At 39.7% G+C, this 24,612-nt stretch overlaps 1 protein-coding gene across 1 annotated transcript in view; it reads right to left on the bottom strand.

Annotated features, from left to right (window-relative positions):
• The window catches only part of CELF4 (CUGBP Elav-like family member 4), a 693,954-nt gene that overhangs the window by 286,518 nt on the left and 382,824 nt on the right, over nt 1–24,612 (bottom strand). Inside the window, exon 3 of the mRNA XM_083883995.1 lies at nt 14,956–15,004. Coding sequence (XP_083740121.1) covers nt 14,956–15,004 — 49 coding nt within the window. The remainder of the gene's footprint in view (nt 1–14,955; nt 15,005–24,612) is intronic.

Genomic DNA, 24,612 nt, shown 5'->3' on the forward strand with positions numbered 1-24,612 from the left:
TTGTATCATGGCATAGATAATGCTGAAAGACTCTTCAATATTCACTTTTAATTATTGGCTGTTACAATGCTCAACTTTCAGCCAGGGAACATGATAGCTGGTGAAAATTCAAATAAGCAAACACCAAAATATTGGTAAGAGGATGTCTAAGATTCGGGTCCTCAGATTGTTCTGGGGGAATACTGGTGGTGTTGATCCAAAGCCTATTCAGACACCAGAAGTCTGATTCTAGGAGGGTTTTGAACCACATTCCAAATAGTTTCATGAGTTCACCCTGGTTTCAAAACTTTTGTACCTCTGTAGACTTAGGAATTTTCCTGGAGTAAAAAGAAAACCTTAAAGCCATTCATGACCAGACTTTCTGCTCAGATGCAGAATGTCCTGCTGACAGGCAAAGCAGTTGCTTACCTGTAGAAGACACTTTTGGGAGGCTAGTTCATGCATCTAAATTGTTCTTTAATATGTGAAAAAAGAGCCAGACACAGTCACAAAAGAGAGTGTACATCACAGCTTGTCAAGAAACCCTACCAATCCTAAGCATTTATGATGTGCTCCTGTAGGAGTAGCTGATTATTTGGATTATGGAACACCCAAACTGCAATTTCTCAAGGATACCAACTGGTGAATGTGAGGATTCCCTGGATTCCCATCTTTACTCTGAAGGTAAAGCATATATGGTCTGTTGGCTCCACTGGCTCATACAACCACAGTGGGTCCAACCAAAGGCATGTATTTTTTTATGAGGCAGTTAAGAGCTATTTCCTGATTTAAAACTAGCAGAAGTGTGCCATGCACCACTAGGCCTTTCTTTTTTTCAAGGTGCAAGAGAGGGCAGTTTCACAGCAACCTACTTGTCTCAAACTTAGCATGTGACAGAGCAACCCATAGCATTGCCCTGAGGTGGAATCAGGAAGAGTTCTGCTACCCATTTGTTGTTTTTCCTGCATTTGGAGGCAGGATCTTGAAAACAGTTACTAGGAAGAGTGGAAACCTCAGGGTTGGATTGCCTTCAGAACTTTCCTTTGAACACTTCATAGGCGGGAGGACAAGCTCGTCAAACGAGTCATATGAAGTAGAATATTCTATTCTGGCACTGCTAAATAACAACACTGGTGATAACTCTTTCCCATTCTGCTGACTGAAATAGCTGCAGCAGGTATCTGTATACCCACTAATGTAATTCTTTCTCCTGTAGGCAATGGAAAAGGTCTCACACAGCATACTGCCTTGCATGCATAATCTTCACTGCACACTGAGCTACTGGGAGGTACAGATGTAAAAAACAAGGAGTGATGTCCCAAAGGAGCCCAGAGATATGGCCAAGGTAACTCAGGCTGTTAGAGACAGAGCAGACACTTGAACAAAATGTTCATGTTGGATCTTCAACTTCTTGGTTGTCCTTTCCAGCTGATAACAGAAGCAAGTGGCAGAAGGAACCCAGCAACATCCACCAGCTTAGTAACAAACATTACTGTGCTAGGAGACTGGGGGGATAATGCAGTCCCAAAGCATGGACCTGAAGAAATGTTATCAGCATTGGTATAAACAGAATGTCTGCATTTAATTAATAAATAATAGGTACAATGCTAATCTCCTTCTGCTAAATTTTTCTAAAGGTACAATCTATTAATCACACGTCACTGCCAGCCTGGTTACTTTTTTTAGATTCGAGACAGAATTAAAAAAAAAAACAACAACAAATAAACAGCTAGAAATAAATGGATCCTAAATACAGCAGGGCAATTGAATAGCACAGCCAGCACTATGATCCACTTCTGATTTCAATCCTTAGCTACAAGTTTTTCTCCCTAAGGACAGATATAATACTTTAAAGAAAGAGTGAAAGCTTGCGATGTTGTTAAAGGTCACCATGTTACTAATGTCTGCAAAATGGAGGATTTCTCTCTCCCGATAAGTTACCCATGGAAATTCTGTTGCTCCACAGTGTCTGCAGACATGGAGTACAACCATTTCCGTGGTCACTGGCTAAGGCAGATGAGACACTTCTTTTGAGTTGGGGATAACATAACTTTCTGAAAAGCACTAGAAATATCTCATCTCTTTGGCACATGGTCAGAATAGAAAGATTGAAACTGAAGAAGAAACTTTTGGTTTTGTATGGACATGTGGCAAAAAGGAAATGACAGCACTGGGACCACTTAGGAGGAGCCATGCAGACTGCATCCTCTGCATGGGAATATTTGCTTTCCAGGACACTTCCATTTTATTGTTCTGAATGAGCTCCATTTTCCATAAACATGGATATTTCCACCCAGTCAGTTTTAGGGGAATTACCCAGTTGTGTTTTTTCAAGGGTCTCTTTAGAAAAATCTGGAAAATTTTGCCCCAGGAAAACATTGCCCCATGATATTTTGTGGGGGAAACTGGGGAAGGCATACGTATTTAGATATTTGATGGAAAAATATATCCTACTTGTTACATGTAATTGATCACCAAAATGTATTCTTACTAATTGAATTGATTTATTAAAAGCATTTTTAGAAGGTTCATTTCTGCAATTCCAACCTGTTTGATATCAAAGTTGTACTGAAGCCTCAAAAGAGTCATTGTCTGGCTAAATTTCTTTATTCTTCAGTCAAATACAATCCAGAAGTCTCAGCATAGGTCATCTGGGTGAAATTTTATGCAGAAGGTTAAATGAGAACTAAAGATTTCATCTAGATCTAAACCCTATTCATTTCCTTTTTATCTAGATAGAAACACCAGAAGGATGGCTAGTGGTCCAGTATTTTGGCCTTTCCTCTCAAAGTCCAAACTTCAAAAAGGAAACATTAGAGGGTCTAATAAAACCCCATTGCCTGTAATACCAGGGAAGAGTGTGGGATCACATAGTGAGACCAAGGAGACACATGGATAAATTCAGTTAATTGCAGACACTGGATTTGAATTTCTGTTGTGAACATGATTTTTGACCTCTGTTTAGTTTTAGGTGGCCTTGGTCCTTTTGAAAAGCTCTCTGTAAAGATACAGTTGGTATTTAGGGACATCTATATCCTTGCACCCTTCTTTCTACCTCAGTGCCCACAGACCTGCCTCCTCTGTAGCAAGTGGCATGGTGGCATAACAGGCTCCTTGTTATGTCCCTCGGATACCTGTTAAAACCTCAGGTTTTTTTCTGCTAGCAAGCTTGTACACCAAAGGCAGCTGTTTGTTGTGGTGTGAGAGTGTGGGAGAATGGCCCTTGTCAAGAAAGACGCTGCGCTTTTGGCTTAAGCTCTTGTGTGTGTTATTCACAATGTCACTTGCTTTGCGTCCCAAGATGTGTCACCAAAAAGAGCTTTGCTTGAAGGCCATCCTACTGTGTTCTTACTCTGGGCAGACCCTAACTCCACAGCCCCCAACCTGATCTGCTAATTTCTCTCCTAACTGTGCAACACAGCACAGTGTTTTTTGTCACACCTGAGAAGACATTATATGACAACTCTGTATTCAGACATTGCCTCTGGTTGTCTTTAGAGACTAATTTTTTGAGGAAAAGATGACCTCTGTCTGTTCTGTGTTGTACAGTGAACCTGGTGTTGTCATTCCTGCCTGGTCTTCTAGGCACTGCCACAAGAAAGATAACAAATTAGATTTCTGATCTAGCGAGTAGAGAGACTATGTTGATTTAGTCCAGTCTCTAAAGTTGTCAAACTCACACAATCTTCATTCTCCCTTACCTCTGGTTCTGGCCCTCTCTTCCACACCTCTTTTTCATTAGCTACTATTATTATTATTATTATTATTAATAATAATAATAGTCATAATCATTAAAAAAAGAAAAAAAAGGAAAAAAGAGCTCCAACAAGAAAGCAACACATCCAATGTACCTTACATTGTGGCAATATAATTTCATGTTAATTGGCTGTCTGCTTGGAAGTGTTAGTATTTTGTGGTTTATAATCAATGCATCTGGCCATTCATCAGTGACTCCAGAGATAGATAAAATAAAGATTTTTGGGAATTAATTACCATTCATATGGTAGTTAATGGACAGGAAGTATTTTATTAACTTTCAATTCCTACATTTAAGATTTGATGGTAAAATAAAGCATTCCCTCAGTCCTAAGGTACTTAAGTTATTTTCCCTTATTTTTAACACTCTTCCGGTCTGGTTCATTGTTCAGGTCTCAACTTGTTTTATGAAACAAACCTGCCTTGGCACAGAACATGTCCTCCTCACTTTCCACAGGCATCCATAGGCAGCTTCTCCTATTGGAAAAATATAGAGCTGATTCCATTGTAAAAGTGTAAGGAATCAGGCCCACAAAGCTGGCTGCAACTATTTGGAAGAACATCATTATTTGGGGAGACTTTCAAAGGGAATATTTAGACACCCAAGGCCCATTGACTTTATGTGAGATTTGAGCAGTGAAACACATTTGACACTTTTGAACACCTCTATTTATCTAACCAAGTTATTTCTGTGGAACTAATGATTAGAGAACCTGAGCACCTAATAATCTTTAATGCATGTATCCTTGCAGCACCAATATTATTTTATAGAAGGAAACTGGAGTCAGAGCAAGATGTTTGACCAATTTTACATGTATATTCAGACAGTCAAAGGTAATAACAGTCACCAGATAGAAATGGAGTGAAAATAATAGCCTGATCCTAAGTAACCTCCTCAAGGTCAAGGAGAATATCTGTGGCAAGGCAAGAATTTAAGCCTCAGTCTTCCACCTGCAGTCTATTGCCCTGTGTAGAGCTTTCTCTTCTCCCATGCAGGATCAGGCTGCAAGACTGTCCTTAAAATTGAAAAGAAATTAAACAGTCCCTCACTAATTGAAGCCAACTGTTTATCCTCCCTGGGGGAAAATGTTTCAGTGCAGTGCTGCCTCGAAAATTATCTCTCTACAAATGATATTACAACGGGACATATTCATTTTCTATCACAGATTCCAAAGCAAGCCGGTTTTAAAGATAAAAATACTTTTCTTAATTATGAAAACCCATTCTAAAGACTCTGATGGTACAGAGCACTACTTTTAATTTTAAGTTTTTGGGGAGGTTTTTTTGGTTCACTTTCTGTCCTGACCATTTGAGTGGTAGCAAACTAAAATACAAAAATGAAAATGGAAATTGATTTTAAAGAAGAATTAAAACTGATCATATTATCTCTATTGCTCAGGCTGATAAGGATGCAATCCCTCCTCTTCTTTCCCTGATATTATGAAGTAAACATATTATTGAAGAGAGACACCTTTTCTTTTTAGGACAAATCCCCAACTTCTAAAATCCATAGTTTTTATATAGCAATTTTTATTCATAGATCTTGCCTGGGGTTTCAGAACAGTCAAGTATCATCCTTCATGTGATACAGATAGAAAACTGTGGCCTGAAAAGGTGAAAGTTGCGATTCATCTTACCTCTCTTTAGGTGTCGAAAAGTGAGATATCTAAATCTAAGTTAATTGCCATAGGTTCATTCCTGATTCAGTGAGGAGAGAGAGAAGGGAAACTTTGAAGTACAATTTATCTGATCTGTCTTAGGACAGGATGAATCATAGTTTGGAAGCTCCTCTCTCTCTCTCCACTGTCCATAGGAGGAGACTAGATGACTAACTTAAATTTTATGCTTAATATTTTTGTGATAAAGGTAGAAAAAGTGAATTCTGCCTGAAATAACATTCTAAGAAAAATGTCATAGTAGGCCTATTTAAAATTTCTTCCATCTCTAAGTCTAAGGCTCTTAAGTGGCCCAGATTCTGGGTAAAAGCACTAGATACAGTTTACTCAGAGAGCTAAAATATTTACATAGAGAGATTTTCTGCCTCCCAAGCTCATTTCATGAACATACTGCAAAATAAATATAGCAATTGGAAAATGCTGTGTATGTCACGAAGAAAAGTTTTCTTGACCTCCAGTATTTCCGGAGTCTTGAAACTTCTTGCAAGCTGTGATACTCTAATCTGAGATCTCAGCAGGCAAGAGGCAAAACCCTCCCCGCTGAAACTCCCACTCAGAGAAGAGAGTTTGTCTGTGTTAAAACTGGGTTGAGCCAGTCTGCGTGCCAACAGCTGAGGGTTCTGCCCATGGTGCAGACATTTCCTAGCTCCTGCTTTCCAGAAATACCCTGAATTACAATAGAATCAAGGATATTTGCAAATCTACAGTAAAAAAATGACAGCTGAGAAGAAGCAGGCATGTATCACAGGATCGTAGAACATTCTGAGTTGGAAGGGAAGCAAAAGTCCAACTCTTAAGTGAATGGCTGATGTGGGGATCAAACCCACAACTTTGGCATTATTAACCCCACCCTCTGACCCACTGAGTTTATGACAAAAAACTAGCACTCATAATCTTCAGTGCTGAACACTAGACTAAGTTTGTATCATGGACAGCAGAATAACTGTACCAGGTCTGAAAACAACAATGTTGTTTACCCAGATTCAGGGTTTCAGAAGTGGTTAGGCACTTGATTGACATTGATCACACTTGGGGATACTTGGATAAACAAACGCACATTAATTACATTTATATGCCAGATTCATGCCACTTTAAGTTCCCAGAAAAATCTGAAATTCAGACCTAGAGTAATGGTGGCAGACAGGAAAAAACACTCTGGGTACCTTCTTAGATTCTTTGTTGCTAACTATAAAACATGCCTCTTTGTACAATAAAGGAAAAGAACCTATACAACAGGAGTAAGGACAACACCAAGCCCCTCATACCTAACAGTCTGGTGACTGCATAGGGGTTGCTAGAACAGCACTGCTCCAGGAGCTGGATTTGGACTCAGTGTAGGAACATTTTAATTCATTGTGAATGCCATATCAAATACTCAAGGAAAAAGCTTGGAAAATTTCAACAAGACAACAAAATCTCTAAGGTGTGAGCATCAGTCACCCTTACTTTATTCAACATCGGCCGAAAAATGGTCCACATATTTTTTTCCCCAAAGTGTTTCTTTGAAAGAACAGCAAAACATGCCTTACTTTTTTTCAAGCAATGACTGTGTAACCGTAACTAGAAGTTCATCAGTGGAAAAAAAATACATAATAAATGGCTTGTTATTTCGACTCTTTTGTGAGACAGGTCATTAGAAACTTCATTTGTCTACACAGATTGCACTTATTCAGCTGTATTCTAATAAAATGCACATTGCTTCCAATAAAGGGAGTGCATTTGCTATTGATGTGCTATAAACTACTATACAGAGAGGTGTTATTATATTCCTGTGTAATAACAAGCCAATTACAGTGATCAGCAAAACCTTTACAATAAAGTCAATGCACGAGAAGTGATTATCATAATGCATTCTTACTGTTCAGTGCCATAAATGCTATGCAATTAATTGTGGAGTGTATATATAAATGTATTATTAATGCCATATAAAACCCCATTGACAAGCAACCTTTACATTAAGAAAAAGATACTGGGATTGTTATGTGTCCCTGAGTTCACCTAGGAGGCTGAACTGTATTTACAAAGGTAGAATTTTTTAATAGGATTATATTTTTTATTTCCTCCACTCTTCTCCTCCCAGTGCTCCTTCCATTTTGCCCTGTTATTGAAGAAAACTCCAAATATTACTCTGTAGTATGAGGGCTCTCGATCACCCACTGGAGCTGAATTTTGGCCCCGCACACATCCTTCATTGTGCAGCTATAGACTTTCATTGGTGCCTTAACCCTTTGACACTGACAGCCTTTGCATGAATGCCAAAAGCACTATCTACAAGAAATGTGCAAAAAAAAAAAAAAAAAAAAAAAAAAAGCATATCACAGCCCAAGCAGACAATAAAGGGAGGGTGTAAAGGAGAAGGGAATCAAAGTTACATAATTGATCAAAAGTTCTGTTGTAGCAAGAAACAGAACCAATATACCAATATCAAAACCTTGAGGAGATGAGCTCCCCAGTCTCTCTCTCTCTCTCCTCCTTCTTGTCAGTAAATTGTTAGGTAACAGACACTTTATGAAAAATGTGCAAGGTGGTTTTGGGGTTTTGGGTTTTTTCCCTTTTATTCCCCTAATATTTGATTTTAAAAGGTTGTCCTTAGGACATGTGCTAGAACACAATGTCCTGTGGATCTTTTCCAGTTTCTATTGATGGGCACACTTCCATCGATTTCAATCACCATGAGAAGGGCAGACATGAACAAAAGTTTGATGTCCCTTATATGCTTTCAACATTTGACTGTGGAATGGAGCACATCAGCCTTCAGCAGAGTCATCAAAGATAAAACACTACACATGAGAATTTGTTGAAGCCCTTTTTCTCACCCAGAATTAAGTTTTAACAGAGAGTGGAGAGCATGAATGGGGTCATCCAGGGCCACTTTGAATTAACTAATCCATTTGCATGCAGGTATATTCTCTCTGCTTGAGAATACAGCTTTCTGAGGACAACAGAATGTCAGCTGTCAGTAGGGTCACATAGTGCTTAAATTCCACAATAAACCGAGAGATTTCGGTTTCCCATTAGCTGCAATCAGCCCCACAACCAGGTACAGCTAGACAGACAAGATTTCCATGAATACTAAAATGCTCTTTCTAGATCAGGTTTATCTTAGGGCTGAAGGAAAAACACTGCAGATCGTAAGAGGTGTTCAGATCTGAAATAAAATCCAATGGACATGTTCTCAGACTGATGCTCAAGTTTGTGGGACAACTTAAGTGGCTGTTATGGTCCTGGGCTCAGCTGTTTCCTCAGCCTTTGACAACACAGACAAACAGTCTTTAAGGTACTGACATCTCTCCCAGTACTGCAGCATCTCCTACAGCCACTCCTCAGGAGCCTCTGACAGTGATACTGAGGTTTTCTGCTGGTTCTTACACTTCTCCAGCCTCTGAGGCAAGAAAGCTGCCTCCCAATTTAATATCAAGACCTGTGCCTAGATTTTTGATTTTTAATTTCTTTTCTCTTTAATTAATGAGCTCATTTTTACTTCTGATGGACTTTTTAACAGAATATTAGGTTTGTTTTTAACCAGTCATTTTACTGGCCACACAGATGTACTGTAATTCAGTACTATATGGGTAATGTTTGATATATAATTAATGTAGAAAAAAATATTTTGATTTGGATGTGGGATTATTTTTTTGAAATGCCTCCTGAAAGAAAAGTCAAAACCAGCTGACCAGGTTTGGGACAAATCTTTGGAAGAGGAGATGTATGAGATTTAGGAGGAAGGTTTGACATGGAGCTGGAAATATCCCTTCAAACTGCAACAGTTGACAAGAGGTGAGAGAGATGCTCTTTAAACTGTTGTAAACACTGAGGGAAAGAATGAGGAATATGAGACCTATGGTGTAGAAAGTGATTATTTTTCAGAGGTCTTAAGTCCAGACTTCATACAATTTGACAATGTTGCTCTACGGCTAGTAGTCAGCATCTCCACTATAACATTTTCAGCAAAGGCTGGGATTCATATGTGGCATGAGCATTGCAAGTCCCTGTCTGTGCCATTCTCTACCTGAGCTATGAAAGATCAGTGTGAGTCATATTGCACTCATTGTGATGTTGAAAGAGTTAATAGAGATGTGTCCATTGACATCTTTTCCCCAACTCAGAGATGGGAGAAAGTTATCCTCTTCCCTAAATAGTTTACCAGTGGCACCTGCTTATTCCTGCTGAATGAGTGTGTAGACCATAAGAGAAAAAAAAAGATGAGCAGTTGAGGAAAAAGCTGTGGCAGGCCACATAAAGGTATGGATTACCACCTTGGAAGAGGATATTCCTCCACCTGCTCTTCAGCCTATTGGGTGGGAAGTCTTTTTAAGGTAAAAGATTGGAACCAACTAGTTAAATGTCTTCAACGGACTTGATGCTACAGGCAGCACATGTGGATCAGAACTAAGGAAGAGATAAAAAGCTGCAAAGGTACAACTCTGACAGATTCATAGCCACAGACTTCAGGACTTCTTGCACACAGGCACATCCCAACCTTCAGTAGGGTAGAAGAGAAGATGCTGAGCTCTGTCAAGAGCCCTCTCCTTTTTTATCCTTAAATGTCTTCTTCAGACTTCTCTAGTCTAAAAATCTGAGCAACCAATTTACTCTTTACAAAGGGCTTCCAAGGAGGAAGGAAATCATTCCATGTGGGGCTGTTATACAGGCGTGAAACTAAACTAAGCTGAGGGCAACTAGTCTTGCTTGATTGCAGCATCTAAATAGGCCTAGATCTGACTAGTACCTGGGTGGGAAGCTTCCTGAGAGGTTTTGGCCATCTACACAAGCTGTGTAATTCTGATGAGTTAAATGGAAAACAACTAACTAACGAATAGTTACTGGGACCTAGGGCAGATTACCCTGCCATCTGCAGCAGAGAGCTAGCAAGTTAGAAACTACCTGCAGGGGAAGGATTCAACCCATGTTTTTGTCCCAAATGAAAATTTGGTTTAGAAAGCATGGAGAGGCCATTCTGACCTCATCATCATTACTAAGCTGATGGAAGGGTATAAAAAAAGGCAGAACATTGTACGTGAGAAAGACGCTATTAATTCTAATTCAGTTCTTGAACATTTTGCTCTGATTCTGGAATAAACCATGACCAAACAGATAGTTTCAGACCCTGCACATCAGGTAGCAGATAGAGAAATGCTGCAAGTTAGTTGAATTATAAAGTCCAAGCCTTCCAGCTGCCAAACAGCAAAAACTGACACACCACAAGCCTCCCTCAAAGAGGCACAAAAATAATTTGCTTGAAAGCACTGACAGAAACTTTAGCAGGTTTCTTGCATGCAGAAAACATTGCAATATGATGCACAACAGCCTCTCCTGTAGACCTCTTATCACCCTCTCTGCAGGACACTACACCTTTTCAACTCTAAACCACTTTCAACTCTAAATCACTTTCTTTTTCCTTTCTTTAGTCCAGGAACTTTCTCTTCCACAAAATGCTGGAGGACCCCAAAACCATGGTGAAACACATTTTGGTAGTGACATTTACACTGAGCCAGGGTAGCACATCGTGTACATCTTTGCATGCTTTCCTTCATGGACCTTCCTCTGTCCTTTGAGAGGAATGTGGGAGCAGTGGAGCATCTAAGCATCACTAATGGACTGCAACTGGAGCAGCAGGAGAGTCCTTTCCTTTTAAAAAATGTTACTGCCTGTACAATGTAGTGGGACCTTGGGGCTGCGTTTATCATAGGTTAACCCTGCCAGCTGCAGTGAGAGTTGCCTAGTGAGAGCTGGAGATATTGTGGATGAAATAAGAACTGGCTCCAAACTTTTGCCCCAAACCACAAAACAGACTTGAGATCATTCTCCAAGTTTGAGAAACTTTAAGTGATGGATATCTGCAGGCTATTTTTAGAGCTTAATATCAGACAAAGAACCGAGGAAAACCACCTCTACCCAGATGAAAATAATAGCAAATTCTAACAGTTTAGTTGGGATTTTTTATGTTCAAAATTTTGATTCAGAGTTCTAACTTACATCCCTAAAACGGTATTGCATTAGCTAATAATCTCTGACAAAGTATTTTTCATATAGTCAAGATAAAATCTAGCCAAAATAAAAGCCAATGAGAGTTTGCCAATAAGGTATCCTTAATAGAGCTAGAATCACAATCTGATTTTTCAGGACAAAATATGGACTTGTTCGCTTTCTATCACATTCTATCAAATCAATTAGTGTTAAAGTCTCTATAAAATCTCAAAGGACTTTGACTTCCTGATCAGGTATCTGAAGCTTCATAAAGCATTTTATAGAAGGGGTACCCCTATAGAACATTATGTATCTTGACTATGTGCATACATGCACAAACAGGCAGGAACGTAAAATGCAAAATTTTCCCAGTAATTTGGAATATTTCCCCAGAGAAATATATTGAGGACACATTCATTTCTATTTCCCATAGGATTAGGCAAATGTAAATAATACCATTTTTTGCTTAAAAGGTTTTCATGCTTCGTCTTGCTTGTAGTACAATATGGAGATTAACAAACAAAATAATAAACCCAAAGAAAATATTAAAGGGCACCCAGCATATCCATTTTGGTGGGTTGGCTGTAATTTTTGCCAAACAATATATTGAACACTTTCCCAAACATAGATGGTCTAAATAGATGGTCTAGCTCACACACACTGAATGCTGATACTCACTTTCAGTTAAACTAAGAGTTAGGAGATTTGGAGGGTTAAAGATTGAAAAATCCAGACTCCAGAAAAACAGGAAATCTGAGCTGAGTCTGGTTGAGGGAGAGAATAAATTTGTGACTCTCATCACCTTTTACTTGTAGAAGAACTTGCTGAAAAATTCAAAGATTCATGTTTCAGCAAAATGTAAGTATTTGTCCCCAAAGAAAACACAATCTCATTTCCTCAAGAATGCTGTTCACCTTTTTCAGTAAAAACCTCCTTGCAAACTGCAGTTTCAGAGAATGCTGCATTTTTTCATTAACACTGTGGTCTGGTACCAGAATTCCTCTTAATCCAGGATGTATATTCCCCATAATCTAGAGTGTGGACATTGGGCAGACCAAAGACTTGTGCTGTGTGGAAGAGCTGCTTCATCTTCCAAGCTCCCCTCCTCCCTCATGTCCCATACTGATACATGGACAGACTGTAATAAGCTACAACTTAAGTTTCTTTGTTGTTTAGGTTAACCTTTATCTTGGAGCCCTAATGAAGCCTTTTGATGTGCTCCTAAGATACAGGGCTTCCTTTTTAGCATTCTGTTTGCTGTGCCTGCTTTAACCGGTGGGCTCTTGAAGAACGTAAGTTTTTGTACAATGCCTCCCTTGGGTGCCAATTGTTCTTTTCTCCCATAGCTGCCCTTGAGTCATGCTGTCCTGAAACATCACCAGCCCAGAAGCCACTTGTCAGTGAGGAATTAGGACAACGTGTCTTTCACACCAATGATGAGAGCACCTGCTAGCTTCCGCATTATGATCACTTCTGACAGAAGAAATGTGGGAGCGGACTGGATGGGCAGAGATGAGGTTTGTAGGAGATGGGGTGATAATTAGCTAAAATACAGTGGGGAGGGGACCATGGGTGGGGTAATGTGGAATCAAGTTGCCACTGGAGCCCTTTGCAGTTCATACCACCACTCCTGAAAGCAGCTGCTCTTAGTAAAGGAGTTTGAAAACCCTTCCCGGAGAGCCAGGTATGTGTTTGCATTAAAAAAAAAAAAAAAAAAAAAAAAAAAAAAAAAAAAAAAAAAATTGGAAGCTACATACCCTGTAGGCGCACTAAGCAAATTGGCCAGCCTAATTATTATTTTTTGGTATGTCTAATTAAATGGACAAAAGGCCCTCCCTTCACTCTCGCTGACAGCACGAATTCCACTGGAATGTGCATAATGTCCCCTCATTTGCCCAGGCAGCTGAGCCTTTCCATTTTCCCATAGGAGATTAGCATTGACAACTGCCCATGGCTTACCCAATCCTACTCAGACACAGAGCCAGATCATCAGACAGGGAGGGAAAGGGGAGGAAATTGACCTGGTTCTATTAAAAACCACTAGAGAATGCTGTAGAATGTGACATGTCTTTGTTGCAAGTCAAAAATGTGCCCTGGCCCTTGAATGCAGAATTTTCTAGATCCCATCAGATACTTTATGTCCAGTATTAACCAGATTCCCCCAAATTTTCTTTAGAGAGGCTCTGAAAGTACAATATTTATCCCTGAGATTTCCGGTGTTTTTCCAGCATTCAGCTCTCCTGTTCTGCAATCACATGGCACCACAACCCTTCCTTACAGAGCCTTTCTTCACCTGTGGTAACACCAGCCCTTTGACTACAAACGTACAAAGTCTTCCAATGACTTGAGTCACTGGAGAGTTTTAGCCTCACACTGAAACAGCCATAGTCCCTGAAATCCACAGCTTTCAAATGAAAAGAGAGAGAACATGGTGCCTTTTGTCTGTGAGGCATTTTTCTCCTTTTAAGTAGTTGTTGCTGGTGATTTCCACTAATGCCAGCACAAAGATAGTCATCCCACAAATGAAGAAGGGTTTATATTTATGGTGGAAATGGAAGAGTTTTCAGACAACTAGGAGCCACATCATTACTAAATGACAAAATCTACTCCCACATCTATCTGATACATAAGCACTAGAGGTTTTTATTGAAAAGATGAGGAAAAGGCTCTCTATTCTTTTCCCAAAGACATAGGGATAGAGAGGAAGAGAACATGTCATTATATATATGCGTGTGTATATATATAAATGTACAGATACAAGAAAAAAAAATCAGGATGGTAATTTATCCAGCATAACAGACCATTTCACACACTCTCAGTGATCTGTGTGTTTGATCTGACAAACAGGCTCCTATTAGAAGAGTACGGTGAAGTATCACCACATCAGTTCAGCTAAAAGAACATTTTACAGGAAACACCTCATCACTGGTGATCTATTGAACAATCACTTAACAAAGCCTTCCAAATCCACTGTGTAGAATGGAAAAGCAAAATACCAGCTCCTGATTTCAGCTACACCAGTGTAAATCCTGAATAACTCCCTGGGTCTGAGAGAAGTCTTCAGTTTCCACAACAGGTTTATCCAGATAAGCTGATAGAGGTGCAGAAAACTCTGCCAGCTCAGAATTTGCTTTTTCCAGATGAAGACTTGCTTTAGTAAAAGCAGAAACAGCATGATTAGAGAAACCACATGGTTAGAGAAATCATAAAATATCTACTTTATCCAAACCAAATTAAACACCTCTACAGCTCAGCCTGAGATAGGTCTGAAAAAACCCCCGTTGCTGTCCACTGCTGTTAAACTTTGTTAAGTCAGTGTCTGATGCTTCACTTCTTAACGAGGCAGTTATTTGTTTCTCAAGCAATCGCTGGCACCTGCCTGCCTTTTAAAATCAAATAATAATTGAATATGAGGAAAGTGTGACGAAGTAAAGGAGATTTAATAAAGAGAATCTTTGCTGCGGAGGGAATTTCTTTGGCAGTGATTACATTACTAATTGATCAGCACACTGCCTGAGAGAAGCCAGAGACAACAATTATATTTAGCACTGTAGCTGAAAGCAATGCAGTCAACTACCTCCTCGGCTTTCGCTGTCCGCTGGCTTCACCTGGATCGGTCTGTTCATCTGCAAGGAAGAACAAAGACAGACATGTAATTAATGGAGGAGTCAAACATTCATATACAGAGCCTTGCTTTTCTTCTTTACTGTGCATCATAATTAGCACCAGAATTTACTCTGCAAGGGGGGAAAAAAGCAATTAGTAAACAAAGAACTAACCATGGAATGCAGGCTGTAGCTTGGTCTGAGGCAAATAAATCAGTGTCACTCCTCTTACCCGACAGTGGCTTTGTTGAATCACATTGGGAGAGGGATCTGACTCATTTCACACAGGTCATGAAATTTTAAACGTAACTTTTAAAATTTCTAATTGTTTCCTCTGGAAACACTGGTGCGTGAGGGCAAAAATGCTTTGTCAGAATATCAGGGTCAGTGAAACTTAAATTGCAAACATTTCTTGAGACTGGCATGATGAAAAGGAAATTGAAAAGCTAATTCCACTTCTACTGTTAGCTCAGTTGGATAGCCATGTGTAACATAACAGCCTCCATTTCAAACTTGGGGAGAGGGATTTGGATCTAATTTATCCACATGCTTCAGGAGTCTTGGATACTGAGAATTTTCTGTGAGTAGAGGATCAGATGTTCCTCCTATTGTTTTTTTCAGATATCTTTTATCTTCCTCATATCACAATATAAGTAAATTTAAAAACCTTGCCACTGTGGTGCGAATAAGTTTTCTGTTATTCAAATTATCCTTCTCTCACTCAATGAAATCACTTGGGACTCTCACTATCCCCAGAGCTTCTCACTCCCGGGAGAAAGGGCAACAGATGCTCTTCACTGGCAGTGTCTAACATGATGCGTGTACCTGAAGAACAGGGATGAGGATGCAACACACCCAGCAATAGCCAGAGATGCAGATTGGATCAGAACCAGCTAAGAGTTTAATCTAAAAGCCCTTCCCTGCCTCTTACTCCTTGTCACAAAGAGCAATCAATACCCTGTGCAGATGGGCTATTCAAAATATCTTTCTGTGTGTGACCACCTCTGAGTAGAATGAAAATATATTTTTGATTTTTCAACCAACAAAGAAAGTAGAAGTTCAAACAAGCATTGCAAGGAGCATGAGGTCAGAAGGCAATAGGAATCTCTTAACATATGTCTTCCCAATAAAATCAGACCACAAATTGGCTGATGAATGTCACAAGATGCCTTCAGGGAATAATATCCATCCATTTTTTGTGGCTAATCACAGTTGGGCAGCAAGTTCATTAGTATTATTTTTCCTTTTTTTCCCTAATTTTCACCTTTTATTTTTTTTCCAAAGTGCTTCATAATAACTTAGATTTATTCTAATTGCTCTGCACACATTTTTAGTAATAACAAGTTATCAAGCTGGCTGACAAGTAGGTTAAGATGATGAAGAGCCTAGCATATCCTGCTGTATTGTTGTCTCCAGAGGAAAATGTACTTATTCATAAACTGACTACAGTTAGACTCACTCTGGAAGAGAAGGATCAATGGCTACAGATGCTACTGAGCAGTTTCTGCTCTCCTCTATGCCAGTATCATCCAACAAAATCCGACAGCTGAAGTGCTAAAACCAACAAAGAATCTGGTAATAGTTAAACCTTGTATCAGCCCTTACTTCTACCACTACAAAGACCTGTTGCCCACATAGGTACCACAGGATATTGGCAGGGCAGAAGTGATATATGAAGCAGCAGCAGCAGGACAGATATCCTGCCACGGGGCTCCTTTATGCCCACATGTGAGCAGCTAGCTGTTGCATGCCTTCAAAGATCTGACATCACACAGGTGAGGACATGACATCACTCTATGTCATGTGACTCCAAATGTATAGAAAGTGTAACTTTAAGCCACTCTTAACCTTGGTGTTTGAGACATAAACAGTGTATGGTCTTTCACAGTGCTTGTTCCTCTCTACTGATCATGGAGACAACGTTGTCTCTGCATTTAGACATAACTGAGATGAACCCCACCTTGTTTCTCATGTGCAGGACAATGAGAATTATTGAGACTCAGTTATTCCCTCAGCTGCTCAGCCTCTGACTGTTTGTGTTTGTGGCAGGTTAGTGTTGACCATCCACGTACCATCATCTGACTTGAGACTCGATTACTTTTAACACTTGCACCCTTATTACAAATTATGGGTTCCTGATGTGGACCCTATGACTAATCCAACTCCTACAGTCAGAAGAGGGGGGTTGAGGTCCTTGGTGCTTATTCTAAGACAGCCAGAACCTGTATCCCAAGCAGTCAGTAAGAGAAAGTAGCCAGGAATTTAAGGGAGGTGTGCAGCATACAGCCTTGAGAGGCAAAGTCTGGAGTCCAAATGGACACAGCCTTGAGATGCAGAACATCCCATAAATCTACCCATATAGGTTCTGATCTGAAGCTTGCTAAAGTCCATGAAAATTTGTACTGAACTCAAGTAACTTTTGGATCCTGCCTTGAGAAAAACTAGGCAGGCTTCAACCCTCTTTGAGTTGAACGAAGTCAGTTTGCACAAGGCAGAGGACATTATCAGACCCTTTAGCAAAAATGAAAGGAGACAAATATTTGTATGGACTTTGATTGTGTTTTTGTGTTTTATTTCTCTTTTTGTCTTGGTTTGGTTCTTTGTGTTTTGTTTGTTTATTTGTGATGTAGTGGGGTTTGTCGTTTGTTTGTTTGTTTGTTTTTTCCTGAGATTGAGGAGTGAGAAAAAGAAGACAATATCGAAGAAAGTTAAAAAAAAAGAGCAAGCAAATGAGCATCCAGCAGAGGAAGAAAAAACTGGGGAAATTAATAAGTTAAAGGCTAGTGCAATTTAATGTACACGATGATTTATACACTTGACAATCTCTTTATAGACCAAAGAGAAAGTGCTGCCTGAACAGAGCCCATAATACAAATTGAGATAATCTTGACATGAAAGACACCAATTATAGGGAGAAACACTGAGAGGAAAATAATTAAGTTTCCTTTCTCCATCTATGGTTTTTTTTTTTTTTTTTTTTTTTTTTTTTTTTTTTTTTTTTTTTTACACAGGCGTTCTGGGAGCAAAGACCTATCATAGAGACCAGAAAGGGGCCAAGTGGGGAAATAAAATGGCAGAAAAATGTAGCTTCCTCAGTCTGGGGAAATGCCTTCTTGAGGAGAAAGGAATTCAAATATTCAAATTCACTGCTTATTCTTTATCTGGAAATGGCCATAAATTAAGTAGAATGAAACCAAATTTTATATTCCAAAATCCAGCCTTCTGAAGAGTGTTTAGGGAAATACTGATATGGACATTTTCAATATCTGTTCTGTCTTGGTGGACCTTGAGAATGTGACAGGAGAAAGAATATTTGCCAGACAGCAAATCTGATTAATACCATCAGGAAGTCCACCTGGGATCTGTGGAATTACAGATGTGGCTGTAAGGTGTTGCTTAACCCTTGTTACTGTAAGGCTTCAAAAGGGATTTGGCTACATGGGAAAAGACCCAGGGCAGGCTGGTCCAACAGCTGAACTGATAGATGGAGTGAGTGGACTCTGTTAGACTTTCCTTTAGGATGTGCTACACTCCTGTCCTTTCAGTGGTCCTTCCTTCCTCTGTTCATGGATACTCTTTATGCTCTCATTTGAAGTATGGTCAAGGTTCCTTGTTCTGTGTCATCCCTGTTGGATGTGAAAGGAGTAAACTCTTTTACCGTTTGTTAATCCCAAAAGCATTTATACCTCCTTTAAATGCTCTACCATCCTTTAAGACCTGACTAAAAATTTTTATTCTCTCCATAATATGGAGATGTTTGACTTTATAGTACCAGAATGCTCTATAGTTATAAATCCAGTATAAATCAGGACAATGTTTATCCTCATTCATGATTCAGAGTCCCAACTGGCCAAAACTTTACTTTGAAGTGCTTCGCTCAACAACAATTTTGTAGCAAAGAAGTGCTGAGGACCACTGAGGCACAAAGATTTAGGCAAGAGCCAAATAATTTAATTTGTTTCTCTGGTTACATATATAGGCATGGTTTTCAAAGAGGTGGTGAGACAGTAGCACACCAGAGTTTTATTCACAACTGTGTTCCCAGTGTGGAGTTAGGAAAAGCCTGTCCCCATCTGTGCTGGGAAGAAGCACCACTACAGCTGTGAATAGGCCCATTTTAGGAAGAGAGGTTGTATGTTCTTTTCTCACAAATGCCATAAATTTGTGTTGGTGGTGGAATTAGAACTTCATGTACACCACACTTCTCATTTTCCTGTAAGTCTTTGCATGCTCAACTCTGCTGAATTCCACCTTTATTACCACCTTGCAAACCTTAGGCAAGGTGATCATACTTACTATACCTCATACCCTTCATTTTGGGTTCTCCTTCCTTTTTTTTTCCAAAAACCCCACCCATCCAAATTATGCCAGATATCACCATCTCACACCAAATTGCCACTGCCCCACCTACCCCCTCCCCAATTCTCCCAGCAAGTAGAAACACAACATCATTTTTCATGTCCAATTACAGCTGCTGTGGTGCCACTGTTAAAAGACAGCGCAGGTACCCCTGTCAGAAAGGGTTTGAGTTACAAGAAGCGATGAATTATAGCAAGCCCTTTTTCAATTCTCCACAGAAATGAAATGTCAGAGCTTGCTGCTGTATTTTTCTCAGCACCATCACCTACAGGCCTCTGCAGGAATTAGACAGGGGACAGACACTTTTCTGCAGCATGATTTTTCTTTTCCTAAGGTTGTAGTTTTTTTCCCCCACCAACCTTTTTCTGCTCCCTCTGGCTTTGATATTAATTTAGAGCAGGTAGAAGGATCACCTGGGAAAGAAGACTAGGAAGCAGAGACAGCGGATTTCTCACTGTCTCCATCTTTCTTCCTCTCACTGTTCCTACTACACTTTTCCTTCTTTTCTCACCCACTTTTTCATTGCTCATCAATGTACCTTGTGTTTTTAAGTAGATTTAAAACTCTACTTGAGAATGGACAAATACAGAGATTAAAAAAAATAACAAAGAAGATATGGAAAAAAAACCCTTAAAAATATGGAGATATCCTGAATAGCTTAAAATATGCTCTGAGACAGGCAGAAAAAGGGAAAATGAGGAGACTACTGAAGATGAATTAAATGCCACCAATAGTTAGGAAGATCACAGCCAAGCAGAAGAGGGGCATGTTGGAGATAATCTGCTGGTTGTACTTAAGGATTATATCACTTCAGCAGATAAAAGGTTATTCTAGAGCTTGTGTGTTTTATAGGACGGTGGAAGACTATCCTGGTGATCATCTAAATAACAACAATAATAATAATAATAATAACAACAATAATAATAATAATCATCTTTCTACCATCCTTAGAGGTCTTAAAAAAAGGGAATATTCTTGAGGACATATTGCGGGGTTTGGTTTCTATCAAAAACCATGACAAAAAGGATTCCTGCTGCCCGTGTTTCTGGAATTTTCCAAAGACTAAAAAAAGTAGAGGTGCTAACTTCTGGCAAGGCCTGTTTCCAGCTCTCTGCTGGGTTTCTGAGTGATTTTGGACACATCATTACATCTGCCTCTTTCTCAACTTTTTATTCTATATAATGAAGATATCACCACATACTATGAAGGTGGTTGATGGAAAGAAAAATTATCTAAATTCTAGTTTTAAACAGCCAACCAACCAACCAACCAACCATCAAATCATTTCTACGCTTGAATTATATGGACAGATATAATGGCAGATAAACTCTTCATGCTCAGTGATGTTATGTTTGGTATTGTTCAGGTGTCAGTCCCTTAAATCAATTGTGAAACTCAGCTGTGATCTAATCATGAAGGATGCCACCTAGCAGGTCTTAGCAAATGTTTACTGGACACTTCTGCATCTCTGTACTTGCTGGTTAGCTTAATGGAAAAAAAATCCCATCCAAAGCAACTTTTTCCCTAAAAATAATTTGTAGCTCTTGATGGTTTCATGACATAGCTCAGATATTAATTGGAGCAAGGAATAGCTTAATACCTGCTCTGAAATTTTCAGAAAATATGTTCATGATTTAGCTCATTGGTGGGATAGGTTTTTCTGTTTAAAATCTCTCCCCAGAACACTAAGAGAAATTTCGTTTTACCATTTCTGCCAACTGAGTCTGCCACGAGTCTTTTTTGAGTCTGCCATGTGCACAATAGCAATTCCTCTGAATTCAATACAGCTATTTATGTGAGCAAATGTATTGGCAGGAAAGTGTTTGTAGGAGTGGGTCATAATTTTTGAAGCATTGAATGAAATCTGTCCTGATAGAGGGCCCTAAGGAAATGCAAAGTGTATCAGTGTCAAAGTTGGAAAATCCAAGAAAATCACCTACAATTGAATTGTGTATGTGTAATTGCAAAGTTTGAGTAACTCACTCTGTACCTAATACTGAGTGACATAATTGCATTACTGTGATCTAAACTAGATAGCCATAAGCATGAGTCCAAAGCAATCTCCTTTCTCTGAAAAAAAAAAAAAAAAAAACAAAAACCAAAAAAACAAAACAAAACAAAACAAAAAAACACCCAAAGGGCTCAGGGGCTCAGCTCAGGGAAATTTCTCCAAATGCTACAGGATCAGGAAGGTTTCTTCACCACAGGTTAGCTACACAAGTAGACTCTTGTATTTGAGTGGTAATGCACAGAGCAAAAACCTCTCCCCATGGGAACAGAGGTAAATGCTGTGTTTCCATGGATTGACGTGAAATTACACATTAATCACATTTACTGTGGGAACTCTGAATTGTTACAATGTTGGATTAACAAAAGAGTAAGGAGAGGAAGTATTTTAGAAAGTTTGTTAAAAAACTCCAAACTAAATCACTTAGGTTTACCTTGCTAGTAATGCATTGCCTCTGAAATGACTATCCCAAACCTCATCTTAGTCAAGGAGTCTTAATTCCTCCCTGCCACCATCTTCCTCACCTGTTGAGATATGTGCAATACATATGCGCACAAACAGAGGAGAAGACCTGAAATGGTAATGTGTGAAATATGAAAAAACCCTATTGAAAGGTCTGACCTTTCCAGATCAGTCAATTCTCTGGTGCCTACCCCTGAGAATGATTGCTACCAACTGTCTCTCTGAAAGTATTTTCTATATATTATATAAAACACATTATAACCCATCTGTTTAACTATTGATTCATCTTCCTCCTTTTCTCCTGTATAGATGAACCTAGAGGGGTTCCAGTTCAGTTCATGTTCATGTGCACAAGCCTGTGGCTTCAATACAAAACTTCTTCTGCACAGAACAATTTGGGCTTGAGTTTGAAGAAACTGCTAATCTTGTTAATAGGCAACTAGAGATTTTCCAATACAGCAAACCGTTTTGTTTGTTCCTGGGGTAGCTGAGCATGTAGTGCTCAATCTTATGGTGTCTCTGGTTTTAAATGAGGTGGGGTAGGGTAAAGGGAGGGCTCAGTCTTCAGGACGTTTGAAGACAAAACACAGGATGCCTGGAGCGAAGAGATGAGAGATGAGAAAGGCAAGATTTTTTTTTTTTTTTAAGTATTTACATCTTATAAATATTGTTTCATATGCAAATCTGCATGTGACAGAGACAGCAGGAGCTTCCCTAAAATTTTGGCCAGTCACAGTGTAAAAACGGTGTTCAATCGGTCTATTTTCACTCACTAGACTGTGCTGCCACACTGTACCTTAGTGACTAAAGAAAGAAGATGATGCCCTGATCACTCAGGTGGGTGTTTATTGCACTCATGGGTGTTGCTTGGCTTCTGCACTTACCTTTCTTTCCTGGAAAAGAAGGGTATCTTGTGGATGATGACTTTTGAAAATATATCTGTAGCCCCAGAGCCCTCACATGAGTGAGAAGTCCCTGAACATTTAGTGAGTATACTCAAGCATATAGAGAGCTCCAGGACTGGCCCTCTGGTCATGCTAAGCTACATAAAAGGGTTTATTTTTATGTGTATCCTGATAGCAGAGGTATAATTCTTGAATGAACTTTCTGCTTATTAAACCTCCTTCCCTGTTGATATGATGAGCAATCACACTATGAAATTTGTTCATAAACACATCAAATTCTAACGCAAAACTAAGTCAGTCTTTTGTTATCCTTTCCTCCCTTCTTCCCTAGTATCAGTAGGGAAAAGTTCTTCCACAATCCCATCTTTCTTGTAATTTCCCTCTTGAGTTTATCTCAAAATAATTTGCATACAATTTTAAAATGTGCCCATACATCTTCTATCAAAAATAATTTTTCTCTATCTCCAATTTTTTCTATTAGCCAACATAGCATGTATTAAGTAGAAAGAGATCTCATTCTCTTTCAGCCTAGGCACTGTGGTCCCAAACTCCTTCAAAGCAGAGCAACAGCATAGTCGTAGAATGCTGGAATCATTACTATTGGAGAAGATTTCTAAGATCACCAAATCCAACCGTTAATGCAACCCTGACAAGTCCACCACTAAACCGTGCCCAAAAATGTTCCAGCTATAAGTTTTTGAACTTCCAGTCATGATGGCTCCATCACTTCCCTTGGCAGTCTGTTCCAATAATTGGCCACCCTTTTGGTGAAGAACTGTTTCCTAATATCCAACTTCAACCTCCCCTAGAACAACTTAGATTATTTCCTCTTGTCATGTCACTTGTTATCTAGGAGAAGAGATCAACCTCCACCTGGTAATGATGCCCTTCCAGGTAGATTTAGAGAGTGACAGAGTCTCCCCTGAGCCTCCATTCCTCCAGACTAAGCACTCCATTTCCCCCAGAATATGAAGGTAGTCCATATGGATACAGCAAAGACAGTCTTACAGTAACAAGCACCGATCTTACTCTGCTGATGGCTAAGAGTATGTATGAGGCATCACAGCATTTAAATGAGAACATGTGCTGATGCTGAGGGTCCTAGATGGGTTTTGTGGTGCATGCTCAGCTAAGGTGTTTTCGATTGTGGGTCTCTCTCCTGGCACCTCCCAGCTGAAAGCCTCCCCTCAGACCTCACATCCCAGTGGTCCCATAGGTGATATTGGTGCTGTTCTGCTGCTGTCTGTTGGGCAGGTGGGGTGTTTTCTGCATGTGAGGCACACCATGGTCACACAGAGGCCAGGAGACTCCTCAGCACAGACATGGGCAGGGTAGTAATCATGTCAGAGAGACAGTTGTATCCCTGAAGGCGCTGTAGACATAACCCTTGTTCCCTCACTAGGAGAGGAACATCTGCTCTTGTCTCTCCCTTAACCTGAGCCCATGACCTCTGGCTATTGGAACTTTCCTGCTGTGCTCTTCCCTCTCTAGGCTTTATCTCTTCGTCTGAAGCAAGACCCAAACATTGCCTTTGCCACTAATGGTTGGTTGGCTTGACTCTGCCGACTTTAGGCAAGGCCAAGCTCCACTGACTTCAGTGCTTTGAGTGCAAAAAGACCTTGGCCACCATCCATCCAAGAAGATTAGACCTTCTGTGCTTGTAGCTTTGTATGCCTGGCCACAAAGATAAGAACCACAGCCAGCCCTTTTGCCTGTGGAGAAATGCTTTCCACAGCACTGCCATTGAACAAACAACCGAGTAAGCTGTGTAAATTAACTAGCTGCTTTCACCCACTGCCAGGACCATGAAATACAGGCTCTCTCACTGATCTAAATGTGCAGGTAGCTTCAGAGCCTCCCCGAGAACTGAAAGAGGCTCTCACCATGTTAAGATT

The sequence above is a fragment of the Zosterops lateralis genome, assembly GCF_965231275.1.
Source record: "Zosterops lateralis genome assembly, chromosome: Z".
Lineage (NCBI taxonomy): Eukaryota > Metazoa > Chordata > Aves > Passeriformes > Zosteropidae > Zosterops > Zosterops lateralis.